Raw genomic sequence first — 22,861 nt, 5'->3', positions numbered from 1 at the left:
CCTACTGGAATTTGAACAATTAAGAAACTGTACATGAAAGTAGAGAATACTCCAACTTTGTTTTGGAATAATGTGATCTTATCTTTGCACAGGTTGATTTGAATGTTTGTAAAGTCACCAAAGTCTAAGGGAAAAGCAAAGATATTCTGAGTCTTTAAAGATTTCCTTTCAAGTGAAACAGAGAATGTTTAGTTCATCGACTTAGCTGCAGACCACTGAAAACACTACAGAAATACTTGACAAACATGTACAGCCATAAAAAAAATATTGGTACATTCAACCTGTTTCAGAGTATGGTGTCCATTTCTATGAATTAGTATACTAGTATATATTATTGTTCTGGTCCTGCTGATGCCAGCCTCGGGGTGTTGAATTCTCACTGTGTTAAAGACCCATTGGTGACTTTGGGCTGTTTTCTACTCTTTAGTTGGGTTGTTGTCTCTTTGAGACATTCCCTTTTTCAATTCTCAGTTCTATCTCACACACTTTGGTACTATCAGAATTGATCATATAATACAAGTATTTATTGTATAGCAATATAATATTTCCCACAGAAAGTAACTAAAAGTAAGCATGCAATAAATTCCAATATTGCACAAGTGAAATAAATCTTCAACTACAAAATGTTAGTTTAAACCAATTTTTACTTTCAAATATTATATTGCTATACAATAAAAGGGTTATTGCATTAATATTGGGGAATATTGTCCCTCTTAGAACATATATTGCACTCGCAAGCTCATGCAATATAAAATTCTACTTGGGACAATATTCCCCAATATTCATGCAATAACCCTATAATATTTGGAATAAGTAATAAGAACATTTATAAATCACTTTCTTTTATTTTGTATATTTACACATATAAATTAACTTTTGATAATACAAAACATTATTTTCATTCTCATTTTGGTTTTATATATTATGTATATTTATTTCAGACTTTTCTTTTAGGAATTTCCATGTTAAACAAAAAAATCAGAAACTAATGGTGGCAATTTTTAATAAGTGAATTAGATTGTCAACAGACAAAAGTTGAAATCTTATTATGAAAATATTATTTTAAGGTAACTGTTTTTATTCATGAAATTTTTCTTGGCTATAATTGAAAAAAGATAAAAAATGATTGCTAGTGTAATAACTTTAAATAAATAATTATATAATATAAAAAATAATATCACAGGAATAATTCCAATAAAACTGGATACAAGACTAAATATTTCAAACAGACATTTTTGTGATGGTTTTTGTTATTGCATAAATTGCAATATCAGTTTAGAGAAAATAACATTTAGCATTTTACAGTGTGGTAGCTTTTTTTTTGTTTGAAGCATTTTTCAAATCCAAATAGCATACCTTGAATTTTTGTCAAATGTGCAACAATCACTTTTAAAAAAAAAACACTAAAAAAATACTGAAATAACAATATATCTCGTCTAAAATTCCCTAAAATTTACACTGTTTAAATTGTTGAAATAATTTGATAGGTGCATTTATTCAAAACAATTAAAACATAATTGTATTATATTATACAGTTTAAAAGTCACAGCATAGAGAAGAATTATGATGCAACACCAAATGTAAGGAAAATAACTCTACAGCAGAAAATTGTTTTAATCATGAAATTTTGGCATCTGAGAATTTTACACAAAGACCTGAAGATTTATATGTATGGGAAGGCTGAGTTTGAGAATAATAACCTAATGTTCAACATTTTATTTTATTTGGAAAAATCATTTTTCTGTCTAACATTCACAAATACCACTCTTTTTCTGAGCTATAATATTCATAAAAGTGAAATTATAATGCAAGTCACCATTTGCATATTAAAATCAAAACCTTCAAAATATCTAAGAGTTCTACATGTACCGGTAATCATAAGTAAGATTTTAGAGTATGCACAGGCAAAATTTTTACTGGTGGCAGCAGCTATTTTAAAATACAGCATTAAGATTGTACTGGAACGCAATGTTTGTTAAAAATTAATGATTTTTATATTATATTAATTTCCATACATAAATTAAAAGAATCAAACAAACCAATATGAATATAAAAGAGTTGATAAAAAATTAAAAGGAATTACTCTAAATCACAAGATCATGCAATTATATATATAAAAAAATAATGTATATTATAATCTTCCCTTGAAACTTTTGTCTTTACCCTGGTTTCATAAACCACTGTCTAATTGACTGAATAAATATTAATCACTAACTGGGACTTGATGATGAGAAAAGACATTGCCATTAGCCATTCTGAGATCATAAAATACAAAATAACATATTATTAAATTATAAAAAAACTTTGTATCATGAAAATTTTTGGAGAATTGTAATGCAAGTTTTGAATGTAGCACGATTCCTGAGTTATAGTTGAATGAAAATATCATTTCCTATTATCCCTCATCTGCAATACATTTGTCAACCAGCTCACGAAGATTTGGATTTTCCATTGCAGCAGCTATTCTCTCTTTATCATTAATCTGTTTATTAACTAAAAAAGAAAGATTTAAAACATTATAAAAGAAAAGAATTCCAATTTCCCATGTTGCACATACTTTATATTTCTAAGGGGCATAACTCTTTTAAACAAAAGCGATCATTCACCATTACAGAACTTTTAAGATATTGTTGATATTAACCTATTGTATAAGTTTTATCAAAATCAGGCAAGAATTGTTCCTAAGAGAGTGCTAATGAGGTCGTTTTCCATAAACTTAATATTTCAAAGGGACATAACCCTTTAAAAAAAGTAGATCCTACATCATTATAGGACTTGTCTGAAATATTGCTGATATTATACTATAGAAGTTTTATAAACAAGAATGTGTCCCCAGTACAGGGATGCCCCATTCGCACTATCATTTTCTATGTTCAGTGGACTGTGAAAATGGGGGGAAATCTCTAATTTGGCATTAAAATTAGACAGATCATATCATAGGGAACATGTGTACAAATTTTTGATTGGACTTCAACTTAATCAAAAACTACCTCAACCAAAAACTTTAACCAAAACTTAAACCTGATGCGGGACAGACGAACGGTACAACAGATGAACAAATGAACGGACGGACGCACAGACCAGAAAACATTATGCCCATATATGGGGCATAAAAATTGTCCAGAATTGTACCCATGAGAGAGCTAACCATAAATTTAATATTTCCAAGTGGCATACTAAAGTTATTGTCAGAAATCAAACTGAATCAAAATCAGACTTTGCTGTCTCTGGCAATGACATGAAAGCAATAAATGAATGCAATTTTTTTGCAGGGGTATTGAGAACATGCATTTTAATTATAATTTTGCACTAGACGTGGCTGGTTAAATTAAATATGTAAAATTCAGTACATTATGTAAAGTTATAACCCCTACAGATCTTGGGGATCAATATGGAATTTCTTTACTACCAACAAAGAATTGCACGGAAGTTCCCTGCAGTCAACTAGTATTTATTTTCACCAGGGGAGATGTCATCTTGACAAAAAGTACTTTCCTACAAGTCTTGGGGGTAAAGTTTTAACAACAACAATTCAGGTTATCTTTCTGATAGCTTTATAATCGTTATATCTCCTTCAAAACACTTCAGTTAAAGCCGGAACAGTTTGGTTAAAGCCGGAACAGTTTGTAACCCCAATGCAGACAAAATTCCAAGGTCAAAACATTGACAATGTTTGGTATTCCAGTGCATTTAGAATGTGCTTGGTGCACAAACAAGAATTCCAAATATTTATCTGTGTATATCAATCGAAACTATCTAAATTCATTACCATTTATATGTGACGTCAAACACTGATTATAGTATTTCTACTGATAATATAGAAATTTATATGTAAATACATGCCTTTAATGAGGCTAAAATTTAGATATAATATTGATATGCACATATCTGCACTTTTTGTGACTGCAGGGGATAATCTGGGTTGCTTTTAAAATTTATAAGTTACTCAAAATGTGGTTGTTTTTATAAATTCTGCACAATTTTTGAATTGTTATATACAAGAGTGGTGGTTTTACTGCAGAATGCAAGAACAATCCTTTAAATTATTTAAACATTTACAAAAAGCAAAGCACTGACTTTCATATGATTGAAGCAATATAAAAATATATTAATCATAAAACAAAATGTTTTCCCATGTTTCAAACCTTGACTTTAATTGATAAAAAAAATGGCAGTCAATGGTTTATCTGTAGTTTTTACTTTTTAATACATTTTTCAAATAAATTCACACTTGCTGTAGAGGATTATTATTTCAATCAAGACGTCCAATCCCTAAAGGATGTACACCTCTGAGGAGCCAAAAATTTCTAGAATTAAACTTTTTTTCTAAACCTGATTTTTGGGTTTATATGAATGTAAAAAAATGATTAGTGAAGAAACTAGAGGCTCTAAAGAGCCTGTGTCGCTCACCTAGGTCTATGTGCATATTAAACAAAGGACACAAATGGATTCATGACAAAATTCTATTTTGGTGATGGTGATGTGTTTGAAGTTCTTACTTTACTGAACGATTTTGCTTCTTACAATTATATCTATAATGAACTTTGCCCATTAGTAACAGAGAACTATATTTGGTAAAAATTTACATAAATTTACCAAATTAATGAAAATTGTAAAAAATTGACTATAAAGGACAATAACTCCTTAAGGGGTCAATTGACCATTTAGGTCATGTTGACTTATTTGTAGATCTTACTTTGCTGAACATTATTGCTGTTTACAGTTTATCGCTATCTATAATAGTATTCAAGATAACCAAAAACGGCAAAATTTCTTTAAAAATTACCAATTGGAGGGCAGCAACCCAACAACCAGTTGTCCAATTCATCTGAAAAATTCAGGGCAGATAGATATTGACTTGATTAACAATTTAACTTCTTGTCAGATTTGCTCTAGATGCTTTGGTTTCATAGTTATAAGCCAAAAACTGCATTTTACCCCTATGTTCTATTTTTAGCCGTGGCGGCCATCTTGGTTGAATGGCCAGGTCATCGGACACATTTTTCAAACTAGATACCCCAAAGATGATTGTGGCCTAGTAGTTTCAGTGGAGATTTTGTAAAAGATTACTTAGATTTATGAAAAATGGTTAAAGATTGACTATAAAGGGCAATAACTCCTAAAGGGGTCAACTGACCATTTTGGTCATGTTGACTTATTTGTAGATCTTACTTTGCTGAACATTATTGCTGTTTACAATTTATCTCTATCTATAATAATATTCAAGATAATAACCAAAAACAGCAAAATTTCCTCAAAATTACCAATTCAGGGGCAGCAACCCAACAACCGATTGACCGATTCATCTGAAAATTTCAGGGCAGATAGATCTTGACCTGATAAACATATTTACCCCATGTCAGATTTGCTCTAAATGCTTTGGTTTTTGAGTTATAAGCCAAAAACTGCATTTTACCCCTATGTTCTATTTTTAGCCGTGGCGGCCATCTTGGTTGGTTGACCGGGTCACGCCACACATTTTTTAAACTAGATACCCCAATGATGATTTTGGCCAAGTTTGGTTTGATTTGGCCCAGTAGTTTCAGAGGAGAAGATTTTTGTAAAAGTTAACGACGACGGACGACGGACGACGACGGACGACGGACGACGACGACGGACGCCGGACGCAAAGTGATGGGAATAGCTCACTTGGCCCTTCGGGCCAGGTGAGCTAAAAATCATATGGTGGTGCACTTCCTTTTTTGCTAAGGTCCTTTGAAAGTACACAATTTTGATGATTTTTCCATTTTACATCAATTTTTACCCATTGTTGGGCAATTATCGTGAAAAAAAATCACAGTTCCACAATTGAACTTTTTTTCATACTCTCAATAAAGATGAAGGTGACCAATCTGAATTAATTCAACTAAAAAAACTATAGGTAGATGTTAATATAAGAAAATTTTATCATATTTTGATGCTTTTTCGTGTCAAATTTACCATGTTGTCAATTTTGTAAATTTGTGATTTTTCTCGTTAAAGAACAAAATGCATATTATTTCTACTTCCGTGTTATAAATGATTGAAACAAATACATATCTAATAAATTTGAAAAGAAAAAGTTATATGGTTTATATTTCTGGTAAAATCTTTTTTGTCACCCATTTTTCTCAAAATTTCAGCTAAAAAGACTGACTTGATTAGTAATAAAATTTGAAAATTTCATTACTCAAATCTACTTATTGGAAATACACAATTCTTTCACGGAGTTAAGTTTGATTATGATAATTATCAAATTCATTGCTATTTTCCACTTGTATCACACGTTTTGGAAATAATTCCAGAATAAGATTTCAATGAGTTCGAATGAGACTGAAACATCAATAGAATACATCCTTAAAAAAACAGTAATTCCAAAATAAATTATTGAGAAACATGAATCCTTTTTAAACTACGGCTGACCTTCAGGCCCCTGAAGAAGTGTTATTAAAGTTACTGATGCACTATTGATTACGACAAGTATAAACATGGTGATAATCAGCATGTGCACCATAGAAAGGTGACCTTCAAGTTATACTTAAGCTGGATAATCAATTCAATACATATCACTAAATCGAATGCATATAACTAAGATTTAATGCTGATTGAACTTTTCTTTGTGAATTGTGACTGTTTAGATGTTGCATATATATTAGACATATTGCTTATTTCTTAAATTTTTATCTTTATATAGTAAAGGGTATGTTTTACCACTTTTGTGTAGATTTGTCCCTAGTTAAATGAACTGATTTTTAAAATAATGCCAGTTTTGTTTTTAATTGATATTTTTCTGTTTCCCTGTCTAAGTTACATATTACTACAGTTTAATGGTAAAAAGCAAATGTTTACACTGGAAATGCATATGTTTAACTCATGCACATTCAACCTTGTACAGAGAAAAAATACTACCCCCATCAAACATTTTATCAATGAACGTACTGCTGAAATCATATCAAAGTTTGAATAGAAGAAAATGATATCTCTAAAATGATAACAAACTGATAAAGTTATCGAAGTACATGATCATGCAAATATTTGCCCAGACTTCCCTTCTGAATTAACATACAAGTAAATAATGTCATGATATTAAATAAATAATCATTTCAGTTCAAATAGCATTCATTCCTCAAATTGTCAACATTTTTTACCTTATTTTCATAAATCCAATAAATACTGAAAATAAGCAGACTTCATTTTCTGATTTTTTATTACCTTTTTTGTGATGATAATTGAGCAGCTCAGCCAATTTTGATACTTTATTCTTTGCAGTTTAGTTTATTGTTTTTTTTTGGGAAATCTCGTTACCAAAATACCACTCAAATTCAATAAACATACATTTTTTCTGTTCAAAAGTTTTATGTGGAATGAACTATTATAATACAATTGTGCTTTGAAAATATACACAGATTTTACGTATAGGTCTCTGGACTGTGTTTTACCATTGTCAAGTCAACATCTGGTGTAAGGAAAATATGCTTTTCAAAAACAAAAGTTAAATTTCAGACAGCATGATTTTGCATTCATAAATAGAAAATGATAGCATGCTGAAGTTGCACATTCTGATTGATGCATTTTCAATATAATATTTTTCGGCAGGACATCAAATTTATATTAAAATTCTGTAGCTAAATGTTGTTTTTTAATATCAATCTGATAATGCCAAATTATTACCTTGATTGCCTTTGTGACTTAGTATAAAGGATTAAAATCCTTATAAAAAAAAATCCTGTTGGCCTTAATTATTTTTTTGAAGGTTCTGGTCTACTGTTTCATTTAAAAACAACAAACAATTTCATTTTATAATTTACTTGATATGAAATATGTTTTGATTTTCATACCACATTTACACAAAACTGGTTATAACAGGACATTAATGTTCATGATAATGTAAACAATTATCTCCCCTTGAAAATTTATCAACTCTCAACTATGGCCAATTTAATGGCCATGCCATCAGTCTTATGGACTAAATACTTACTTTCATCAGCTGTTGAATGTGCTCCTTCTTTGATATAAATGTCAACCTATTAAAAAATAATGCAAAAGATTATTTTAGCAATTGAAATGTAGTCAACAAATATAAATGAACATTTGGCATAAAAAAATCTTAAGGTACCAATTAATAAAGTTATGATCTTTATATGATGTCAAATAACCCTGCACAATTTTAACATCTGTAAATATTTCATTTAAAGACCTGTTGAATTAGATATGGAAATGCCCTGATTTTAATCTAAATCAAATAAAGTTTCTATACACAATTAATATTCTGATAAATTTTCGTTTCATAGCTAAAAATTTGCATTTTTTTGCATTGTGTATCCAATTATTGCATTAATGAGCTAAATATACTATACTGTAGTACAAATAGAAGACATTAGTGTCAAGACGCATAAGTTGGATATTGTTACAGATTTTAGCAACATTTTCCATAAAGATTGAATATGTTGTGTGTATAATTTTCATAAATCAAATAAATGGCAATCTTTAATGCAACAACTATCGTTAATCATTTTATAAGAAAAATCTATGATTGGAGATGAGGTGAATTAGTATTACATTGTATTTCAAAAATCAAAACAATATTAGTTTATTTCTTTTTTTATTTCAAACTCAATTTGGCATACAAAATCTTCTTAAAATCTGTGACAATATGAATTCATCATGACAAATGTATAAGAAATTCAAAAAAACATGCAAACCTACATTTATATCTTCCAAAACATTATATAATTTTGTAAACAGAGTTATCTCCTTTTATGATAGAATTTCTATTGCTTTTAGTTTTAGCTGAGACATAATATATAAATATAATAGTCACAGGTTTTACAAACAAATTTTCTTATTTTACATAAGATTAATAGAATTTGTATGTGTTTGTTACCTACTTCTGTTAATAACAATATTAAAAGTTTATAAAGATTTGAGATATTATTAAGATGTGATATATTTTTGTCTGTGTCATTTTGGTCTCTTGTGGACAGTTGTCTCATTGGCAATCATACCACATCTTCTTTTTTATATATTCAGTGCACATTTTCATCATTATCATTGTTCATTTAATCTACTTCTGTCAGTTTATGTTATTGTCATTTGTTAATTATCTTTTTTAAAGATCTGTTACTACTTTTGGACACTGATATCTGGGTTAACTTCATATTCAGTGATAAGAATTAAAATAGGTTAAAGCACCATTCAACCCTTAGCGTACTTGTTTGTTTAGTGCAGAAAATATATGGAACAGGTCAACAGCTCGATACCAATTTCAATGAATATGAATTTAAATGAGAAGCATTTGATTTTATTATTTCTAATTTGTATAACAACTCTTTCAATTATTCTGCAGAAAAACCTTTCTTCCAGATTTTAGTTTAAACAAAAACGAAATAATTATAGAAATGAGGACAGAAATTATTATTTTTATAGACTCTTATCTAAACTATTTTAAACACATAAATAACTGAGCAGGTTTTTTTTTTCTTGTTAATAATCTATTTCGTTTTTTGAATGGAATAAAATAAGTAATTTCTTTTATGATAAATAAAGTTTTCAAATTAGCTGTAGACATAGTTGGAGGGTTGACAAAGATAAAAATCTGCAAAGTATGTAAATGTATCTGTCATTAAAATGTCCAAGAATGATGGTTAACTTAAACATACATACTTTATGTCTTTCAGGCAAACATGTCTCCAACTTGCTTCTTAAACAAAGACCTGCATCAGAAAACAGATTAGGATTAAAATTAGATATGATAATTCATCATGAGTCTTCCAAAAATTATACTCATTTCATTCATTATTTGTTCTTTAAGATTTGTACTTTTGTGAAGCCTTTCACATTTAGAACTAGGCATTTTTTATAAGATAGTAACAATGGAACTTTCATAAAATTTGTGATAACTAATTGCAATGTGCACTTAATATTTCATTTTTTATATATAGATTTCTAAGCACAAAAAAAAATTATTTTGACATATAGATAAATGTATAAAAAACGTTGGTGTCTTGTATCCACAACACAATTTGCTGCATTCAAGAAAACTTTCACAGAATGTTTGATACTCAATCATGTTAATAGCATTGTGAATCTCATAGATGCTCATATAATTACATAGTCTTCTGAACTGAATGATCATGATAATGTTTTAGATTCATATTGCAAAACATTATAGTTTCTATAAACTGAAATAAGAAGAAAAGGATATGACTTATTTTACTTTTGATGACAAGTTAAAAGTTTTATTTGATGTACACAGATGAAGGAATTTGATATAAAAATTTGTCAAAAATATAGATTTATGAAATTGATTGTCTCCCCTACACTGTATACATATTTATTCTTTACAGGTGCATATAGTTACTTGTTATAGGTTTATGAATTGGCAATGTTGCTCAAGAAATGTTAACTTGTTTTCATGTTATTGTTGAAGTCCAAATAATACCTTTAATGTTGTTTACATACTCTTTGTTTGATCTCAGGTTGTCTCATTGACAATTATTAGACCACATCTTGTTATTTCTATATTAGGGGAGTGTTTGAAGAATGCATAAGCTAATTTTTAGAACTGTATGAGATATGATCATCTCAAGATCAAGATAAGGTTATGGTGAATGTTACATGTATTTCATGACTGAAAAAATGAAACTACTATCAATTCTGTTCAAGTTCAAAACAAAAGATATTTTGAACCTCATCTAGAATTTCATTTTTTGTTAACTCAGAATACTGATATAAAGAAGATTCCTAGTTGTGACATAATTTTATCAGACTGAATCTCATCTGTATGATAGAGATTACAAAGGTGACTAGGGTATAAAAATAGGATCACATGTACATCTTCTTCTAACTGACAGTAAAACCCTTGACAAAGTGGGTGATCCATTGGTTGTGTGGGATGTATTAATTACAAATAGTGAAATACTATAAAGAACACTTCTTGAACGAATTTTCAGTCACTTCCTATCTAAATAATCACCTATCAATGATGCCAGTGAGCAGTGAGGAACAGTTGGAGTAAATATAAGCCTGACCCATAATTCCTCATCATGTCTGTAAACACATACATCTTCTTCATTTACCACTTCTAAATCTTCTAAAGTCTGTGGCTTCTCTGGATCTATAATACCTCTAATGAGATCTGATAAAGAGTAAATTATATGCCTGAATTAACTTTATAATTTATTCCACATTACCTCTTCAAATGTACTTTGAACCTAGAACATGTAGAAAAAACCCCTGAAATATGAAATAAGTAAATGAGGTCTGAATTATCCCTGGATCTGTGATTTCTTTAATGAAACCTAAATTTTAGAAAAAAATGTTTGATTTAGTGAATTAGACTTCCAATGATGGTCTATACTAATTTTAAAAGCTTCTACAGTTTTTGATGAAATAACTTCAACTGGTCGGGTATCAGGTTCGTTCGCACCCAATACACTTTCGCAACCTACATGTTCGCACCTGCACGTTCGCACCCAAGCTCCGTTCGCACTCTACACGTTCGCGCCCAATTTTAATTCAAATTCCAATTGAATAATTGGAAAATCATGATTGTTGTTATAAATTGCTTTGGTGTAAGTAAAAAATTCAAGATTTTAAATGAAAAACACAAAAAAAATATGTTTTTAACAGCTTGGTTCCTTTGATCCGAAACAATAAAAATATAGCAATACACTATTATATGGGGACAATGTAAAATTTCCCGAATTTTTCATTGTACTAATGAACTCAAAATCGTTCAATTTTTTTTTGTCGTGTTTTTAAATTTCCGGATCTGCGCAGAACACATAACTCTACTTCCTTTTTCCGGTCTTGTTGTCGTGAGACTTTGATTAGTCTAGTAAAATATAGGAACTCAAGGAACACAATACCAATGTTTCATTTTTAATCATTCTTTGTCTTTGGTATGAATAAACGTTAGGCCTACCGGATGAATTGCGTTTCTTTGTTTACATTGAACATGACGTCATAACTTAAATAACGTCACAAGTAAAATGCCTAACAACAGAACCAAAATCGGAAACGTTACGGTATTTCCGTATCTTTTTTTTAACAAAAAAATAATTTAAACAAACTTCGTCCCCATTCACAGGTAATGCCTGCCTCATATTAACCAAAACATGATTAAGAGTTATTCAACACAAAATAAAACGTTGACAGAATCCCACTTTATTTAGAAAGGATTTTTTTTTTAACAATACACTATCCAAAACATGACTTTAGATTTATTCAACACAAAAAAATCAAAGAGCTGAAAGCTCTGAAGAAAAATGACGCCACTGTCTCTAATATTGGGATAGTTTTTATGCAAGTCTTGATTTTCACATACCGTAATTAGTTTAACAATGCAACATGTCTTGTAAGCATATAATTGATATTCGTATATATGTGTGTGTGTGAAGTGAAGGTGACAACTGGCTGTTTTTTTAAGACAAATGAATAGGTCAAGACTACCTGAATTGTACAAATAAATACCGTAGAAAGGCTTGTATATTTCTCACTGGTACATAGTCTGAATCCGGGTCCGTTCGCGCCCACTCATGTTCGCCCCCTTTCACTTTCACACCCTAAATGTTCGCACCCAATCTTAATTGGTTTTGTGTTTAATAACTCTGTAAGCAAGTGTTTTCTTATAAGTATAATTGTTGTCATTGTCTCAAAATAAAGTGAGACAGCATTTTTATTTGTGTTGAATAAATCTTAATCATGTTTTGGATAGCGTATTGTTAAAAATAATAATAATCCTTTCTAATTAAAGTGGTATTTTGTCAACGTTTTATTTTGTGTTGAATAACTCTTAATCATGTTTTGGTTAGTGTATTGCTATAACTTTGTTTCATTGACTTCTTTCAAAATGAAGTGAGATTCTGACTATGTTTTTTTCTGTGTGTTGAATAGATTTTATCAAGTTTTGGTTATAATAGTGGATTGCTATATTTTGGTTCCCATATTTTATTGTTTCGTTGTTTCAGATCAAAGGGACCAAGCTGTTAAAAACAATTATCTTTTGTGTTTTTCCTTTAAAATCTTCAATGTTTTACTCATACCAAGCTATAAATATATTCAGTATTTACACCAAAGCAATTTAAAACAACAATCATGATTTTCCAATTATTCAACTTGAATTTGAATTAAAATTGAGCGTGAATGAGTAGAGTGCGAACGGACCTTGGGTGCGAACGTGCGAGGTGCGAACGTGCGAGGTGCAAACCTGCAAGGTGCGAAAGTGTATTGGGGGCGAACAGACCTGATACCACAAAATATTAAGTAAATAATCTTTTTGTTACTGTTATCAAAGGTCTAATGAAACTCCGGTAATTTCAAACATTTGTCAAAGAATTCTAGTCAAACCGGCACCTGGTTAACATGGTTAAATTGGCACCTGGACAAATCAGCACCTGGTTAGATCGACACCTGATATAGTCAATTCGTCACCCATGTTAAATATATATTTTAACAGTATTTTAAGCAAATAGAGTAAAAATAAGTAAGGGGTTGCCAGAATTTTTTTCAGTATTTAAGCAAAAAGAGTTAAATACTAACTTTCACATTTTTGGGTGTTCATTGTACATTTAGTCATTTTGTATATATTTATTTTTCTCAACTAAATGACATTTTTGGTGTATTTTTAATGATATATATATGAGTAGTCAAACTAATTATTACGTCTGGCAAGGCTTTTTTAATTTTATTCTGGGACACCTTTCTATGACCGCAAGGCTATGTTAATTTTTTTCTGGGACGCCTTCCTACGAACTTCGTAGGAAGACGTCACAGAAAAAAAATAAAATAGCCTTGCCAGACGTCATAATTATTTGGACTAATACATGAGATATTGGATATTTTTATGCATTATTTAAACCAGTTGAGCATTTGACAGGATTGTTTGTTTAATGCTTTTTAAACTTTACCAAGGATTTGTATATATTTCTTACTATACAAATCCTTGACTTTACTGAAAAAAAAACACCTTAAATTTGCTTATTATTTGGCATGAAAGTTTGATTTATTGAAAGGGACTCATAGTTTTCCATTTTTTTTTAATAATTGTCTAATTGTTAAAACAACAGCTTGGGTAAGGTCTTCGTTGTTTACCTTTATACACAACAACATAATTTCACTTTGGTTTCGTTGTTTACCTAAATACACAACAACATATTCACTATGTACTGGGTAACAGTTATTAATTAATTGAATAGAAAATATTATAACAAATATTATTGGATGCCGAATTGACGTCAAATAGGTGCCGATTTGACTAGATGCCAATTTAACCAGGTGCCGACTTGACTTGTACGTTTCAATTCCTCTGCGATCGTTTGCGGTATTTTCTTGAGAAAAACCTATTTTCCATCATCAAAGAGAAGAAGAAACTGCTTGAAAATGATTCTGGAACGCTTCATGATTGTTAAAATAAGTTAAATTCACTCAAAAAACAATTTTAAAACTTGCAATGTTTAAACAGGAAGTTTCAAAAGCACGTGTAAAAAAAGAAATTAACCGGAGAGAGTGGAAATCCGTACATAACAGATATCACTATAGTACGACTTTGAAAGCAAAACAGTTCCATCCTTTTGTAAAACAGTCTTTAATATACCTATCACATTAATGTTTGAAGGGTCTTAAGCTTATTCAAACCATAAAAGTCGGTATGAAACACCAAAACGGAATGAACAATAACTGATTATGTTTTGTAGTTTACAAATTCTAAACTGGTTCCCGTCAAACTACAACACTTTGTCTGAGTTAGTGGAATACAAGCAGAAACCAGTTAGTTTGTAAACTGGTTCCTGGCTGATTACTACACAATGACCTCTCATGCATAATTAATGATAACACAAGCAGATTCTAGTTTGTATAGAAAATAGTAAATACGAAACCAAGCGCGGTAGGCAGAGAAATGTAATGAAGTTCAGGTCGCCAGTAATGGAACAATGACTGCGTCATTTTCCAAAAATGCTGTCTCACTTATTTTGAGACAATGACAACAAATATAAGAATACACTTGCCAAAACTTGATAAAAAAGCTATAGTTAATAAATACAAAACCAATTAAAATTGGGCGTGAACATGTTGGGTGCAAACAGACTTTGAGTGCAAACATGTAGGGTGCGAAAGTGAAAGGGGCGAACATGAATGGGTGCGAACGTGAATGGGTGCAAACGGACCCGGATTCAACTGGTTGGTTGTAACAACAGAGGTTGACATGACACCAAGTTTTTACAAGATTGAACAAGTACTTGAATGTGCACATAAAGTCATAAAATTTACCAAATATGGTTTCCTGGAGTTGTTTACATTCTTGGTCGATAACTGGTAACACCACTGCAGATTTTGTCTTGCCAGTTTCATTTGAAGAAACGACGTCTGGTTTGTTGTTCTTATTTTTTACGTCGATGTACAGTTCTTGTGAACCTTGAGCAGTTTCATAAGAATGTGGTGTAGTTTTCACAACATTCTGTAACAATGATTTGATTGCATTCATCGAAAATAAGACGCAAAGTACTATAATCTGTAGTTTAACTTTAGACTGTCGAATTTTTCATTTTTAGATGAAAACGGAAGTGATATCCTTTACGGAGAGCAACTTATAATACACACAATAACACAAAATTTAAGTTATAAGAACAAAGCACAACAACGTTCTTAGTCGAGCTTAATTTTCAAATTAATTACAGTTTCAAATGAAATGGTTCAAAGTTGAATCATTGAAATATATTTTGTGTAATAAAAAAATGTAAGTGTATATGTTTTTCTGACATCATTTATCGAACCGGACTTTCTGTGATGCTTTTAGTCTTACCTTTACTTTTAAGACTTTCAACATAAAACTCAATTGTCAGTGAACGAGACATTTCTGCAGCTGCACATACATTCTTGTGTTTCGTTTTAGGGCACTGCATGTAATAAGAGGGCTATTGCCTGCAATATTTGCGTTGAAAACTGGTGGATAACACGTTTGATGTCTAGGATCAGAGACATATAAATACATTTAGTATACATGTCTCTGCATAGGCGGAACTAGGGGGGCCTGCGGGGGCTGGGCCCCTCTTTCGTGGGAAAAATTTGGTTGATTATATAGGGAATCATTGAAGCATGACTGGAGCGCCCCCTCTTCCTTAGGTAAGTCAGCCCCCCCCCCCTTTAGGAAAAGTTCTGGATCCGCCACTGCTCTGCTAGGATTTAAATTTAAATTGAATTATTTTACATAAAATGAATGGATTCAATAAAGAAGTTACCATTTGATTTTGTTAGGGTGGGGAGCTAGGATGAAGAAAATTTTGTCCTGCACTTTGTTTTAAGGATGTTCTTAGGTGAGGGTCAATTGTTCGGATTCCTCGGTGTTTTTCAATACGATACAAGGTAAAATATTTTTCTCCATAAAACCCGTTCATCTTTAACATAAGACTATTCTAAATAGCTCATAAAAGGTCATTTGACAGAATTTAAACAGATTCTTGATTTTCTTTCTTGTGATTCGAGACCCAAATAATACCAATGCAAATATAAGGTAAAGTCCGAGTCAGCCTTTTCCCGCCCGCCATATTTTAAAAATCAAATATTTCAAAAAGGAGCTCCATGACCTATCAATATTTTTTTTAGCTTATTTCGATCTTTAAATAATACCCTATAGTAAAAGTACCAATTTGACAGGTGGTGGTCGCCATTTTGGAGGTCGCCATCTTGGTTTTGAGAGTTCTTTTAGGTTTGTTTACTATTTTGTTGTTATTTCTTCACAACGGCTGCTTTCAGGGCCAGTTTGGTCAGCTTGGCAGCCCGCTAACCTCGATGATGGAGTACTGGTAGATGAGTCTTGGACGTAGTGCTAAAGATGACAGGAAGCGTTATCAGGACCAAAGCCGTGAGGCAGTGAAATGATGGTCAATCATCTTACACCTAGGATACAGCCTTAAGCTGCTTAAACTCTTGTGTGAAATAATCCAGAATCGATTATCATTTATACCTGAACAAGTAATAACTGGCTTTAACTGAGTGCAGATAAAAAGTCAAACGACCTTTTAATGTTAGTGCCAAGTCAGGTCAAATAGGGTGTTTATTAATACAAAACTAAAGCTATTGAAACGTTCTTGCGGTCGCCTATAATTGCTTACATCGACTTCTTTTGAACTTTGGTGGAGAGTTGTCTCATTTGGCAATCATACCACATCTCCTTATTTTTATAAGTCAATAGAAATCCATAAGCCTCGATACATGTAACTTGAAAATTGGACCGGAAAACAACAAAAAAGACAATCGTTACTTTTCTATTTTTCACACAATACCCGACAGTACATACAGCAAAAAGAATCTGGCGACCCCCTTATAATTTCGTATTGTTAAAACGATACTGTTAACAGCTGTAAGAATTACAAGAAATTCCAATATAAATTGAAAAAAGTGCATATCTTTTACGTTATTTTTTTAACATATATTCTATACATTTATACAGCTTTATTACATTTTCAAAAGACTATCATTACAAACTATAAACGCTAGTTTTCGGAATTCAGATGCAGTTTAACGAGATATAGATACATTCAGAATTTCATCAAAATCCGAAGCAACACCCAAATTATATATACGTATATTTTGTTTTAAATTAACTAGGTCTTTCAGGTCATTTCTTTTGGATCGGTGGCATAATCGAAACACATAGTAACACTTGTCATTCTTGAAATTAACACCTGGGTTATCTTTAAGAGATAAAGATAAACAGTCTATATAAAATGAAAAGCAATGTTAAGGTACAAGATCAGTGTCGTATTACGACAGGATTTGTAATACCAAAACATGGGTGAGTGTACATTTAGTTCAAATAATCTGAGACTACTATAGCACTAGTGTTGTAGAAGTCTCAAAAATAATCAAACACCACTGTAAGGTAAGAAAAAAATAAAAAATATAAAAAAAAATACACTAAAAGCTTGTGTGAGTCAATGGTCCGTGTGGAAGACTATACTTTGACCTATAATGGTTTACCTTAGTTTACAAATTGTGACTTGGATAGAGAGTTGTCTCATTGGCACTCATACCACATCTTCTTATAACTATTGTTAACGTATATATAGTTATAGCATATACCGGGTAGTTTCCTTGGTTTCTTGAAAAGATATCTTCGAATACACGTACTACTAAACGAATTAATAGGTATGTAATTAATTGATTGTTGCTCTCTTAATATCCAGTAGAAACTATTTTAATTATAATCAGGACGAAAAAATAAACTTGGAACGGGTCACTTACAATTATGGGCATCTGAAAGAGTTCTTAAGTAATTTGGTCGTAATTCTTACTAAAGTCCTAATGTGACGTGGTTTGCCTCTGTCGCTCTATCTACTATTTGAACCTGATTATTTTTTTCTTCAGATTTTTGAAAGATTATTAAAGGGTGTACTTATGTCAATTTTAGGAATTTGTATCAGATGGTCGGACTCCTAATTTGTCCCCCATGATACAGAGTAAACCAATTTTGCCCCATTACGCCCATTTTTCTGTTCTTATAAGACTTCTTAAGCTCATAAAAGGTAAATCACCAAAATTCTAGATTTCGTTTTTTTTCAATTTGAGACCCAGATAATAACATTTTTTTTTTTATATAAGGTACAATTCCGAGTCATTTAAAAAAAATAAATATCTCCAAAAAGGAACCCCATAACCTAGCGAAATGCTTAGCTTATTGTGTTACTTTACTCTTCCGACTAAAAGTATCGATTTAAATTCTTGATTTTTTTTAAATTTCACCATGATACTACATTCTAAAGATTATCCTCGACAATGAATACCAAGGTTGTTTAGCTCTTTTCCAATTAATGCCCAACATTTTATTTTTTAACAGGAATGCTTTACACATTCTGCTTGCTGGTGATTTTCAGTCTTTGTGAAGCTTCCACCAAAAAGGGAGTTGCCATAAATGGCGGACACAGTTACCATTGTGGAGACGAAGATGCCCTTACTAATATCCACTGGTGGTAAGTGACTATTCACCAGCTCAGTAGTCAGCACTTTTGTGTTGACATGCGCTATCATTGATATGTTCATAATTATAAATTAACTGTTTACAAAACTTAACATGTTTTAAATACTCAGGCTTTTCTACCTCAAGAAAAGATTACTTTAGCTGTATTTGGCAAAGTAAATATGAATGTTTGGTTCCCAATGCTCTTCGAATTCACCTTCGTAACTTTTCTTTATTCGAGAGTAAATAATGAGTCTTTTGTAGACGAAACGCATATAGTCTGGCACATATACACAATTTTAATCCTGGTTATGAAGAGTTTATTGAAAAACACTGGGTCGATGCCAACCGCGGTTGGAGATTTATTCTCCTGGTGTCAAAGTTTAATTTTCTGTTTTTTAAGCAAACCGTTTTTTCTACACTTTTAGGTATGATTGGCACGAGTCTCCGTGGCAACACAGCACAAAACATTGTTCGTCAAGTGTAAAATCAGGATATGTGCCAATGGTCTGGGCATGGCGACATAACATTGATGAACCAGTCCATTTACAACACAACACCCACTATGTCCTGGGTTTCAATGAACCAAATTTTCGGCAACAAGCAAATATGTCACCCCAAGATGCAGCAACTCACTGGAAATCATTGGAATCAATTGCTCACGGGAGAAAGTTGGTAAGCCCTGCCGTTGCCCCGGGTGGTTACCTAGATCCAGTGGTATGGTTAGAGCAATTTTTTTCACATTGTCATGGTTGCCAAGTTGATTACATAGCCACTCATGCCTATTGGTGTAATGCAGACATTACAATGAATTTCTTAAAGAAATTATGGGATAGATTCCACAAACCAATATGGCTTACCGAATTTGCATGTCCGCAGAAAAACTCTGTCAACGACCAACTAAATTACATGAAGGCTGTATTACCTCGACTTGAATCTGCTTCATATGTCTACCGTTACTCATGGTTCGTCAGCAGAACACATGGAGATGGTTGGGTTTTCCCAGCAGCCAGCCTTCTTGATGAGAACGGACCCCATCTTTCAACTCTAGGGCATTATTACAACAACTTTTAGAATTGACAAAATTGACCGAAGAAAAATAAAAGGTGTACCTCAAATGTTTGATATTTTTATATACCAAGTTGCAGTTAATAAATTTTGTTATCGTGCTAAAACTAATGTCTTAACAAGACATTTTACATTACATTTTTATTTTGCAGTTTTGGTTTTGTCCAAGGTAACGCGTTTTGTTATATATTTTATAATTCTGTATACTAGTTAATGTAATCCAACAAAATAAAGAATAATTAGTGATCAGTCTGTCCGTCCGTTTGTCCGTCCGTAACACATTGTGTCCGCTCTATATCTAGAGAACCGTTATAATTTCATACTTTATAGTTGACATGTATATTAAACAACCCCAGATGGTGTGTCAGAATGTTTGTACAATTTCCTAGGTCAAAGTTCAAGGTCAAAAACTTTGATTTTAGTTGACAACTGCATGTCCTATGATAAAGATCGTGTCCGCTCTATATCCTGAGAACCGTTATGATTTCAAAGTTTATTCTTGACATGTATATTAATCAACACCAGAGGATGTGTCATAATGTATGTACAACTTCCTAGGTCAAAGGTCAAGGTCAAACATTTTTCAGTTTCAGTTGACAACCCCATGTCCTATGATACATATTATGTCGGCTCTATGTCTTGAGAACCGTTATGATTTCAAAGTTTATACTTGACATGTACATTAACCAACAATAGAGGGTGTGTCATAATGTATGTACAACTTCCTAGGTAAAAAAAACTTTGGTTTCAGTTGACAACTGCATGTCCTGTGGTAAATATCGTGTCCGCTGTATCTTGAGAACCGTTATGATTTCAAAGTTTATACTTGACATTTATATTAACCAACACTTTAACTAAAAAACATAGAATAAAATCACTCTCAGCACATAACGAAACTATGTAATAACTTAAAAAAGTGCTTCATATCAGCTTATCAATACAAATTTTTTACCACACGTTATTTACAGCGGGGCCCACAGAGAAGGCTCCCATCTCAATGATGTCTAGTTACGTCAGTGAGGGCCCTCATGGGGTTTTTGATTATGTGATTACTTGGCCGTTTTTTTAATGATTATTTGATTATTAAGCCAAATATTTCATGATTATTTGATTACCTAGGACTGTATTTTTTGTTTATGATTATTTGATTACTAAAGATAAGCAAATATTTAATGATTATGTGATTATATTGGCAAAAAAATGGTGATTATGTGATTACTAGGACCCCCCCCCCCCCCCATGAGGGGCCTCGTCAGTATTTTATATCCTGGACTGCGTATAAACAATATAATAATGTACTCAAAATATATGCACATAAGTTAAGATTTTACATGTATGGAATCATTATTTTTGTTCCAACATAGTTGGGGAAATTACAATTTCCTTATCTTTAAACAAAAGTTATGTTCTTACTTGACACTGACAAAAAGTTTATTCAATTTTTAATTTTCAATGACTTAGGTGTTACACGACAAAAAAAAAAATAGGAAAGAAAGAAAGTTGATGAACGTTTTTTTTAAATAACCAAAAAATCTCATGAACTTTGTTTTAGCAACCTCCATATACTCTGCGAAAAGATTTTCGTTTAAGGATAATCAATAGGTTTAGAACAATAGGGCATCAAGTTACAATGTACGTCAATTTCTAGTTATGTCCGTTTTGAAACAAAATGACCGTGTTAAAAGTACAATTTGATATGTGTGAGATGGTTTTTACCTAATTAATTTTTGGATTTAAAGATTCATATAATGATATTATGCCTACACAAACATATCGATGTTTCTGTGGCAGCTGAAATTCTTGGTCAGCGAATATACACAATTCAGCACAACTGTGTTATTGCGGTTTTTTTTGCACGCTCGTCCTGAAGAAATATGAATACAAGGAGAAGTGGAGAACACTTCAATGTAACAACAACTCAATATTTTTAATGAATAACACCACCTGCTCTTTGTCCCCTGCTATAGACCACTCGACCAATTTGGTTATAAAAAAGTATTTTTCGTCAATCGAGTGATGCTTAGTTTTCTTGTTGTCTTCGTCTAGAGTTGTATCACAGTTCATGATGTTTTATATATATACATGTAGATGGATTAATTTACATATCCGCTGTTTTTGGTAAAGGACTGTCAAACTTAGCAAGCAGTAGCATCTACATATTTGTATTTTATGATATTCTCCTACGGATATCATAGGATTGAACAAAGAGAACACTATAATTAACATATACTTCGTCTGAAATGTAAGAGCTTTTTCAAGCCGACGAAGAAAGTCATCAATCGATAAAGGAAAGTAAGTTTACAGATATAACATTGCTGTTTTAAATTCTTGCACATGCATTGTTCATACCATTTCGAAATGACGACGAGAGCCAGCTAAACATAAAAAGTGTAATTGGAATGCAACAGATATAACAAACATTAAAGATAAAGCTGGAGTATAATGCAATAAATAAAAACGATGGTGCGATATCTGAGAAATCTACCAATCTATTTGTAGACTTTTCTCTTGTTGCTATTTGTTTGTTATGCATCTTCCAAAGCTTTGTATGTTTTCTAAGTACCTTTGCAATTGACAACAGAAGATTGTAAGGGAAATGAATGGAAGCACCATAGACAAAAGGTTATCGGCTATTCCAATGACTTTATATTTTTCCTGATTTTTAGTCGAATTCACAGAGAAGGTTTGAGGCTCTCGACATACTTCCACGAATTGTTATGAAGTTTTGTCAATTACATATGTTTTCTCAAATTTGAGATTAATAAAATGAAATAAACTTATAGTGAGTGACAAAGAAAACACAATTAACATATATAATGATATATATATATGTAAGAGACCATCTGACACCAAACATTT

General features: G+C 31.5%; 2 protein-coding genes across 2 annotated transcripts; one reads left to right on the top strand and one right to left on the bottom strand.

The window, feature by feature from the left end:
- Positions 1–825: 825 nt before the first annotated feature.
- On the bottom strand, positions 826–15,575 carry LOC139520303 (cytosolic iron-sulfur assembly component 2A-like). The gene is made up of 5 exons (XM_071312832.1): positions 15,250–15,575; positions 10,955–11,116; positions 9,643–9,692; positions 7,958–8,003; positions 826–2,493 (listed from the first exon to the last, which is right to left on the bottom strand). Exons 1-5 carry the CDS (start codon positions 15,461–15,463, stop codon positions 2,396–2,398), a joined length of 570 nt encoding a protein of 189 aa, XP_071168933.1. The 5' UTR covers positions 15,464–15,575; the 3' UTR covers positions 826–2,395.
- A 2,132-nt stretch (positions 15,576–17,707) lies between these two features.
- Positions 17,708–20,052, top strand: LOC139520300 (uncharacterized). Its single transcript, XM_071312831.1, has 3 exons — positions 17,708–17,773; positions 18,815–18,947; positions 19,363–20,052. The coding sequence occupies exons 1-3, from the start codon at positions 17,770–17,772 to the stop codon at positions 20,006–20,008; spliced, it is 783 nt and encodes a 260-aa protein (XP_071168932.1). The 5' UTR covers positions 17,708–17,769; the 3' UTR covers positions 20,009–20,052.
- Positions 20,053–22,861: the final 2,809 nt, after the last annotated feature.

The sequence above is a fragment of the Mytilus edulis genome, chromosome 4 (assembly GCF_963676685.1).
Source record: "Mytilus edulis chromosome 4, xbMytEdul2.2, whole genome shotgun sequence".
Lineage (NCBI taxonomy): Eukaryota > Metazoa > Mollusca > Bivalvia > Mytilida > Mytilidae > Mytilus > Mytilus edulis.
The sequence above is the reverse complement of the archived record's forward strand: the minus strand, read 5'-3'. Positions and strand labels throughout refer to the sequence as shown.

Excerpts from the sequence above, each read along its gene's own strand:
- LOC139520303 (XM_071312832.1), bottom strand. The coding sequence starts at position 15,463 with ATGAATGCAATCAAATCATTGTTACAGAATGTTGTGAAAACTACACCA. Across the intron at positions 11,117-15,249 it reads ACTCCAGGAAACCATATTTG|ATCTCATTAGAGGTATTATA; the intron begins GTAAATTTTATG and ends ACTCTTTATCAG. Across the intron at positions 8,004-9,642 it reads GTTTGCCTGAAAGACATAAA|GTTGACATTTATATCAAAGA; the intron begins GTATGTATGTTT and ends ATTTTTTAATAG.
- LOC139520300 (XM_071312831.1), top strand. Across the intron at positions 18,948-19,362 it reads CTTACTAATATCCACTGGTG|GTATGATTGGCACGAGTCTC; the intron begins GTAAGTGACTAT and ends CTACACTTTTAG.